Below are 9577 nucleotides of genomic sequence, written 5' to 3'. Positions count from 1 at the left end.
CTTACATCGGGGAAACTAAACAGCCACTGGCCAAAAGGATGACCCAGAAGATCAACATCATCAGGCCAGGACTCTGCGGTCTACACTCATCTCCAGGCCAGCGGTCACTCTTTCAGGGATGAAGATGTTCACATCCTGGACAGAGAGGAACGATGGTTTGAAAGAGGAGTAAAGGAAGCCATCTTTGTGAAAAGAAATTGTCCATCATTAAACAGGGGTGGAGCCTCTGTGTCCAGTTGTCACCTTCTTATAATGCTTTTAGTGGTAGTATCACTCAGCCCCCTGTAATTAGCAAGCGGCCATCAGAGCACTAACAATCGGTTGTTAGGCTGATTTTCCTCATTTAGCATGTGAACAGCTAGTTTTGGCTGTCACCAGCAAACTGGTTAATCCGCTATGAGAAGGGGCTATTTATAAAACTGAGCTTAGTGCAGCTCCTTAAACTGACAGTCTTTTGAATTAAAGACAAAACGTTTCAACAATGTTTGTTTTTTTAATCCATCCAGAGGACCTGACTAAACTTTGTTAGATACAGCAAAGACCTGACGTGGGACTTAAACAATGTTTCAGCCTTTATTTAATCAATTTCATGAAAAGATTTTAGGTGATGGTGCCTTAAGAATCACCTTGTTGCTGCTTCAATATTATTCTGTGTCAACTTGTGTTGATGGCGGTGCTTGGGCGGCTGTAGCTGAGTGGTTACCATACCATACCAATTTATTTATAAAGCACTTTAAACAGTGACAAAGCACACCAAAGTGCTGTACAGGGACAAACAGAACAAGCACACAGCAACAGATTACACAACAGGACACCAAAAAGTAGAAACCAACAAAAACAATAATGGATAACAACAACAACCGCAACATGACCAACACAGTGTGATGCACACAGACTCAGCACAGATCACACAGTGCTGAAGGCCAGGGAATAAAAGTGTGTTTTTAAGCGAGATTTAAAAACTGTGAGGGAGGGGGCCTGTCTAACGAGCAGAGGTAACTCATTCCAAAGTCTTGGTCCTGCTACAGAGAAGGCCCTGTCACCTCTGCGCTTGAGACGGGTTCCTGGGACTGTTAGGAGCAACTGGTCTGCTGATCTGAGAGAACGTGGTGGGACATACGGCTGGAGCAGATCAGTAAGATAGGAGGGGGCAGAGCTGTTTAGTGATTTATAGACATACAAGAGTGTTTTGAATTTGATTCGAAGGTGAACCGGAAGCCAGTGTAGGGAGGCCAAAACAGGTGTAATGTGCTCTCTTTTGCTTGTGCTGGTCAAAAACCGGGCTGCTGCATTTTGGACCAGTTGAAGTCTAGCTATGGAGGTCTGACTGATACCAAAAAGGAGTGAGTTGCAATAGTCGAGCCTGGATGTAATGAATGCATGAATCACTGGTTAGAGAAGTCGTCCTTCAATGCGAGAGTTGGGAGTTCGATTCCACCAGCAGTCACATGCCCATGTGTCGCTGGGCAAGACATTGAACCCCTCATTGCCTCTGATGTGTGTCCCATTGGTGTATGAATGTGATAAAGCTCTGATTATTATTTGCATAGATGTAGTAGAGTGCTGTTTGAATGGGTAAATGAGGGCACAGGTTGTATTGTAAAAAACTTTGAGTATCTTCGTAAGATAGAAAGGCACTATATAAGGACAGTCCATTACTTCTTGTAAATTCACTGAAAAAAATGAAAATAAAATGTCTTTGTGACAGGTGGCTAGTAGAAAAGTATTAAAGGATCCCATTTAAAATGGTTGAAGATGTCTGTGTCAAAACAACACTGGTTCCTTCCTTGAGTTTGGAAGTCTTTTTGTGCTTGAAAAGCTCATAGATCAGAGTTAAGTGGCTTAACCATAAAATAGCAGTCATTTGAATATGGTCATCTTCAGAGAAGCCTCAGCTACTACGATCCTGGCTGCCTTCTTGCTGAGCCCTTGGCTGGTGTAGCTGATTTTTACTGATGCAGTAAAATGATCTGTCAAATATGATAAGACTTTTATGCATGTCTACATTTTAAAATTGTTTTTTTTTTCACCTCCTGTCCATACATTGCCAATGCTTAGATGCAAAGAGCACCTCACAACTCACTAGTATTTTTGTATTCCATTTACCTGGTGCTTATATGAGGCAGTTTTGCAATCGAAACAACACAACACTTCAGATAGAACCATATTTACATAAACATGCCCACCCAACACTTCAAAAACCCTCAAGCCTGCACCACCTTTACCCCCACCCCAAACTTTTAAAAAAATCACTGCCACACGAGGCCAAAGGCAGCAAATAGAGCAGCGAAAGCTTTTTGATGAGGCTGTTAGGAGTGTCGCACGTCCTCTAATTATAGATCTCGCTCGTGCTCCTTTGAAGACGACAGTAAATGGGAACACGCTAAAGTTTTAGATTACGACAAATCCTATAAAACGTGTTATCTCCCCACCACCAGCAGCCCCCTCCCCTGTCATTTCACTTAAACGTAAAGCATTAATGATCGCTAAAAAGAAAAAGAAAAGGAACATTTCACTTAAAGACGCACGTCTGTGACGGACCAGAAGTCAAATGAGAGGGGAGGGAAATGCCTCAGAAAGTGTGAAAAGATTGCCACGTAACACGTGTGAGGAGGGATGCAATGTGTCTGAGTGGATGGATGGATGGATGGATGGATGGATGGATGGATGGATGGATGGATGGATGGATGGATGGATGGATGGATGGATGGATGGATGGATGGATGGATGGATAGATAGATAGATAGATAGATAGATAGATAGATAGATAGATAGATAGATAGATAGATAGATAGATAGATAGATAGATAGATAGATGGATGCCTTTGTTCTTTTCCTCACACCCCTTCTGGAATAAGAAAATAAAGCGCTGAAGGTCAGTCACAGAGCAGACTGCCAAATATAGCCGCTGTGTTCATGTGAGGGCCAGACTCTCCAGAACGACAAGCCCTGCTCTGACCATGCCCTGTAATTGAGGAGAAAATAAGGACAGAAATTATATGTTTATTTTTGACAACAATTTTAATCTTCTGTGCTCTCCTTCAGAAAATGAGACGCCTACCAAAAAAAAAAAAAAAAAGAAAGAAAGAAAGAAGGAGAAGAAGAAGGCCCTGAGAATTCTGCTTGAGTTTGAAAGCCGAGTTTTGGGCCTTTTGAACATCAAAGTAAAATGAATATCTAAAAAAAGTACTATCTCATGTGAGAAAAATGAGTCTCAACAGGAGCGACATGTATCTGAGATATGCATTTAGCCCATTCATCCCACAGCCTCTTTTAGCACTGCACTATAAGAGATAAAGCTTGAGTTATTTTGTAAATAAATACTGACCCAGCACTAAAAATGTTTTAATTAAAAAAGGTTCTTTTTAAGTTTTATTTACTTAATATATAAGCTTATTAGTATTTCTCACTATTATTTCACTATTCTCTAATGTTTATTCATTATTATTTTATATAAGATTATATAACATTGTGAATAACCTTTATAACCTTTATGTGTTATTTGATAATGGTGTTTTACCTTAAAGACTAAATTAAATATAGTTTAATCTGTATGTGGGCTTTACTTTTTGAACATACTTCCTGTCAGTATGGAAAAAAAATAATAAAAGCTCATAAAAAGCAGGTTTGATTTGCTATGCCACAAAACATAGTGAAATAAATATATTTAAACAAATTAATTTGCTGAATACTTTGCTGTAGTGCAGTTTGTATTTTATATTGTTTATATTGTTGCCCTTCAGCAAACCTGTTTTTTCCCCTATATGTTTCCTCTTTTTTTAGACAAACTCACTGAAGGAAACAGTCGTTTCCCCTTCATAAATGTTTGAATTTTATTTTAATTGATGTGATAATCTCCCACTCATTTTATTGAATGATTTTATCCTTTCCATCGTGACTTGTCTCTGTAGTTTAGCCTCTTTAACCATCGTACTAAAAAGGCAGTTAAGTGCATTTAGGAATATTGAAAACAGGGAGAGGTTTTAAACCAGAATAATAAAACCTCGGATATAGAAACCACAGTCTAGCTCAGCTTAATTTATTTTATTTATGTGGCCAGGCTTTTATGCTCTTTTGTTATTTTTGAAGTCTCAGGAAAAAAAGAAGTTTTTTTTTACGTCTTTTCTTTAAACCAAAAAGAAGTGTAAAAATGGTCAATAAGTGCTGTTAAAGTCTGTGCATTTGATGCTTTTAGGGGTTTCTGGTGAATTTAATGCTTTATTTATTTCATACACATAAACAGGAGGGGGGGGGGGGTAACGCAAGATAAATTGAAATAAGTCCTGATGGTGACTGATGAGGAACCCATTCGCCCTTATTGAAAAATGATTCAACACTCGTTTTAGGGGAGGTGAGATGTCCTCATCTTAGCCACCAATCTCAGTCCATTTCCCTCCAACTCTGGGTTTTTATTGCCTCTTAGTGAGTCTTCAAAGAGCCCACAGCCTATAATTAGGGGGGGCGGGCCCCAAGCGCCTCAAAACGCTTCCCCGCGTTGGAGCCTGACTCCATCCGAAGTGTCCCGGGACTCCGAGCTGCTTCTCTCCTGCTCCCCTCCACTTCTTCTTTAGGATTTTGTTTCTCAGGGATGGCCGCATCTGTTCTGGAGGTAGGGAATGTAATTGTAAGTGAACTCATTTTATTTCTTCTTTTCCTCCTCTTTTTTGTATAAAACAAGCTTTCACATGAATATTCCTGCACTTGAAGTTTGAGATTGTAGTGAGGAAGTTTAAAGGCATCTTAGACTATAAGCGTTCCATTAAAAGGGACTTTAAAGTAAAAAAAAAAAAAAAAAAAAAAGTTTTCTGGCTATTTAAAACAATCTGTGAAAGTTTTAATCAAACTTCACAACTCAAGATGTTTCCTCCAGGTGAGTATATTTCATTTTTGACAGCAATCACATTTGAACATTTCAAGAAGTTGTTAATTATCAGTTCTTGTGGAAGCATAAAATGAAAACAAGGAATTGATTAAATAGTCTTAAAGAATGTGATGAAACATCGTTAACTAGAAACCAGAACCAAATGAGCTACGATCAGAGGAATGATCTCAAACTGGTTGTAAGAGAGATATAACTATTAATCACCTCTGAACAGGGAGTGCTCGATAGCTGAGGAATATTACTGAAATGATTTTTGGACTCAATCTGGAAAAACACTTCCAACATATTTGTTTAAACTTTAAGAGGGGAGTGTATAAGAATTTCAGTTTTGTATCACAGGCAACAATTTCTTTTTCCTGAACCTAATAAAATTGTATAATTTATTAAACATAATCTGTTAGATTTAGTGCAAAAATGTAACAAATAAATGTGTTACCTAAACCTAATTAAGTGTTTTAACTAATTAGACCTACTGTTACTGTTCTGTATTACAAAAAGGGGCATAAAATCCATTTTATTTTTCTTCAAATTGTATTAAAACTTGATTCATATAAATTCTTAAATGATTATTTTATTTAACGTTTTAATTTTTATGAAAACTATTAAATACAACACCTCATGTGTTTTATGATGGGCCAACACGACTGTAAATTTGAAACCCATTTGGTTATACGAGTGCACAGTATGTTCAAAACTGTGAGAACTAGAACCTTTAAAGCACTGAGGAAATCAATTTGTGAACAGCGATATAAGTTTAAAAAAGTTTCTCCTTCTCTGAGCAGAACAGAATCCACTGCATGAAATAACCCCAACTGGTCTGTAAATGTAAAAAAAAAAAAAAAAAAAGCAGTCAGACATGCACGTTTTATTAGAGTTGACACGTCCAGAAGCAGCAGTAGCAGCGAGCCGCCACTTCCTGCAGACAGACGGTCTCATTTCCTCTCTTGTCTTCTCCTCTCCAGGAAGACGCACGCTATGGCTCCAGTCCTCTGGCTATGCTAACCGCTACCTGTAACAAGTTTGGTAGCACCAGCCCCATCAGGGATTCAGCCACACCTGGTAAAACCGGCAGCTCTCCGATAAAGAAGCAGTACACCATGACCTCTGATCTTCAGACAGCTAAGAACGGGCGGACTTTAGATGGCAGTGGCCTGGCAGACTCCTACACTGGCTCATTCACCACAGCTGGAGGAGGTGGTGGGCTGCTTACTCCCACTGGAAGCCCTCCTCCCTCTGCCGGAGGCTACGCTTCCGAATACAACCCTTTCTCCCACTCCTTCCAGACCTCAGCCTCTCAGGACCCATCTCTTTTAGTGTCCAAGACCCACGCTACAGCTGACTGTCTCACCAGTGTCTATACCTCGCTGGATATGACACACCCTTATGGCTCCTGGTATAAGGCCGGAATCCACCCTGGTATAACTGCTGCTCCTGCTAATGCCACGTCCTCCTGGTGGGACGTCCACTCCAACTCCAACTGGCTGTCAGCGACTCAGAACCAGGCCGATGGAGGTCTGCAGGCTTCTCTTCAGCCCGTGGCACCACAGGCATCCCTTAGCCCACAGCTGCCAAGTTACAGCTCTGACTTTACACAACTCAACCCAGCTCCTTACCCTTCTGTGGGACTGGGCTCCTCCTCACATCTCCTCCAACCTACCCAGCACATGCTGCCCCAGGACATGTACAAGCCCAAGCCTGTGCCAAGCGCAGGGCTAATTGAGAATCCCATGGGCCTTAAGCCTGCTAGGGGATCAGGGGGTTATGGTGGAGGGGCTACACCCAGCAGGTCTTCATGTGACTGCCCCAACTGCCAGGAGCTGGAGAGGCTGGGCGCTTCAGCAGCAACCCTCAGGAAGAAACCAGTCCACAGTTGCCACATTCCAGGCTGTGGGAAAGTCTACGGCAAGGCCTCCCACCTAAAGGCTCACCTGCGCTGGCACACCGGCGAACGGCCCTTCGTCTGCAACTGGCTGTTCTGTGGGAAACGCTTCACCCGCTCAGATGAACTGGAGAGGCATGTGCGCACCCACACGCGAGAGAAGAAGTTTACTTGTCTTCTGTGCAACAAACGTTTCACACGCAGCGACCACCTCTCCAAGCATCAGAAAACCCATGCCGACTCCGCCATACAGGGCAAAGCTGTAGGCGTGGAGGGAGACGCCGATCCTCGGAGCGAAGAGACCGCAGAGCTCAACTCCAACACCGTCCCCACCAATCCAGTCACTGACCAAATCACCAACGGCGAAGAGAAGAGTGGAGCACCTAATGGAGTGGAAAACAGCAGTGGGTTGTTGGAGATCTAACCCCAACAAGTCCTCTATGCAATACACGTTTGCCATATTACAGATTTGTTTTAATGGAGAAAATTTTACTTGTCTAATAAAAAAAGAAAATAAGGTATATTTGTCCTCAAACTACACATAGAAGTTTAGAAAAGACTAAATATGCTAAATACGTGAACGTTACAAGAAAATGTTTTATTTCTTCTGAACCACACAAACAAGGAAAAAAAATATGCAAGCTCTGTAAAAGCACATGTGGACAAATTCACACACACACACACACACAGACTCGCACAATCAAACTCCAAGGTATAAGAACACAGATGCACACATGGACACACTTGCACGCACAAAAATAACTTTGAGCAAATGTGTAAGCATATATAATGCATTCATGCATTCAAGGGTAGCCACAAAAGCATGCCTGTTCAGACACACATAAAAGTAAACATTGTCATGTGAACATTGAGTAGTCTGCACACATTTTCTGCCTTTCAAATGAGACAAACCACTGGGGGGGAAATGTAATCTGCAAAAGCAGAAGGAAAAGAGCTCTGAGGCTGCAAACAGAACGTGGCTTTAGAACAAGACTTATGGTTGGGATGATGGAACTCGTGTAGCTTTGCCTGCTTGAAGAGAAATCTGATTTACAGCCATACTTTCATACATATTCATTATTATAAGTGGACAGTCTCGCTTACAGTTCTTCTGTACATTATACTGCAGGTGTCATATTACACTTTTTACTGTTTGCTTCTTTCCATGTCTAATTTAATTTTATATTTACACAAATGATCTAATTTAAGTCTTAAATTATGTACGTGAAAGATTATCTTGCATCCCGCAGGAAATATTATACCTAAAAAAAATGAATGGGTAAAGCCGGCCAAAAATGAAATAAAACATCATAAATTAAAACATTTTGTTCTTATTTATAAGTTATGAAGTTGAGTTTGGAAATTATGCTTTTAAAGTTTTATTTATAGATTTTGAATAATGTTATGTGTGTTACCTAATTATGTATCTTTTTCTTTATTTGTGAACTTTTTTACACCTGGCAAAGCAACGAGTAATAAGGGCTTCCTACTTTTTGTATATACTATATATTGGTAACGGTATATAGAAATTGTTAGGTGTGCTATTTTTCTACTTTTTTTATGTATTTTCATTTTTTTTCTGTATAACTTTTCGCCCCGAAAAGATGTTTATTTTACTAAGAAAAGCATAATCATAGGGGCCTTAACTTGTTAGTTTCGGATTTCTGTTGTTTCCTGATTGTTGTGAAGAGGGTGTAAAAGATACTGTAAATAACAATGAAGCATGAAACCTCATAAAACTACACATTGCTGTACATTTTTGGCGCAGAATCGTCAAAATCGTGGTGCTTTTAAGAGTAAACAAATGATTCCCCCCAACCCAATTTTATTTCACAAGTGCATTCTGAGATGACCAATAAATGAATAAAACAAATCTCTTTCTTTGATTTTCAATACTTCATCCTGATTCCCTAACCTGTTGATATATTGTTTTATTTTTCTCTTTCTATCTCACTACAGTCAAGTAAATACTTTAATTATATTCCCAAAAACAAAGCCGTTCACTGAATTGGAGTCTTAAGTTGACACAATGACCCCCTTTCAGAGAGGCTCTGTAGTTACACTCAAGACAATTACTCTACTCTCCAAGAGGTAATTACTGAGAGCGATGCTTCAGCAGAGTCAGGAGGAGAACAGAACAAGGGAGCTGTGGTTGTATTGTTTATTGAGGGAGGAGGTCAAACAAAGGACCCCAATTAAGACATAGATGCACGATGAAAGAGGAGATTTGGAGAGAAAAATGCCTAAAAGAAGCTTCACCGACTATTACACGTTTTACAAATCAAGCTCTGAGGTGGCATTTTGGGGGGCTTTGACAAGTTTTAAAAATATATATATATTTCATAATATTGTCGGACTTTTCCAGACTAATAAAAAATACCTGAGGCCTTCCCACGCTGCATTAAAAGTAAAACAGCCTCAGTACAGGCCAAATGAGCCCTCAAGCAGAAGTTTCACTCATTTTTGAATCGGCGGCAGGTGATTTTACCGTATGATGAGCAAACACGTGGTACAAATGTCAAAATGCGCTGAAGTTTTTTTTTTTTTTCTCATTGCGAAGAAAATAATGATAAAACAACAACACAAACAACACAAGTGAATAGGAGGCTGGGCCAGATGGAACCCCCCTGAAGCTCTGCTGTTATAACATTTACACTTCCCAGGCTGCATGGTTCCAATTTAAGGCTTCTAATGAGCTGTAGTTGAGGTCAATTTATATAAAACGTCCCGGGGCCAACTTTGTCATCAGGGACCAATATGTTTATGGTGGTCTGAAGTGGGCGCACGGTTGAGTCCACAACATGAAAAGCCAACAC

At 40.2% G+C, this 9577-nt stretch overlaps 1 protein-coding gene across 2 annotated transcripts; it reads left to right on the top strand.

Annotated features, from left to right (window-relative positions):
• The first annotated feature begins 4510 nt into the window (after positions 1-4510).
• On the top strand, positions 4511-8048 carry sp7 (Sp7 transcription factor). Of its 2 annotated transcripts, none has more exons than XM_037678794.1 (2): positions 4511-4624; positions 5849-8048. In XM_037678794.1, the coding sequence occupies exon 2, from the start codon at positions 5878-5880 to the stop codon at positions 7183-7185; it is 1308 nt and encodes a 435-aa protein (XP_037534722.1). In that variant the 5' UTR covers positions 4511-4624; positions 5849-5877; the 3' UTR covers positions 7186-8048. The 2 variants fall into 2 exon arrangements, with proteins under 2 accessions (XP_037534722.1, XP_037534720.1); XM_037678792.1 differs by having other exon boundaries at positions 5845-8048.
• Positions 8049-9577: the final 1529 nt, after the last annotated feature.

The sequence above is a fragment of the Nematolebias whitei genome, chromosome 7 (assembly GCF_014905685.2).
Source record: "Nematolebias whitei isolate Nwh7 chromosome 7, NemWhi1, whole genome shotgun sequence".
NCBI lineage: Eukaryota > Metazoa > Chordata > Actinopteri > Cyprinodontiformes > Rivulidae > Nematolebias > Nematolebias whitei.
The sequence above is the reverse complement of the archived record's forward strand: the minus strand, read 5'-3'. Positions and strand labels throughout refer to the sequence as shown.

Bases quoted from the DNA above. Each gene is read 5' to 3' on its own strand.
- sp7 (XM_037678792.1), top strand. From the start codon at position 4,589: ATGGCCGCATCTGTTCTGGAGGTAGGGAATGTAATT. The intron at 4,625-5,844 runs GTAAGTGAACTC...TCTCCTCTCCAG, and splicing joins TGGAGGTAGGGAATGTAATT to GAAGACGCACGCTATGGCTC.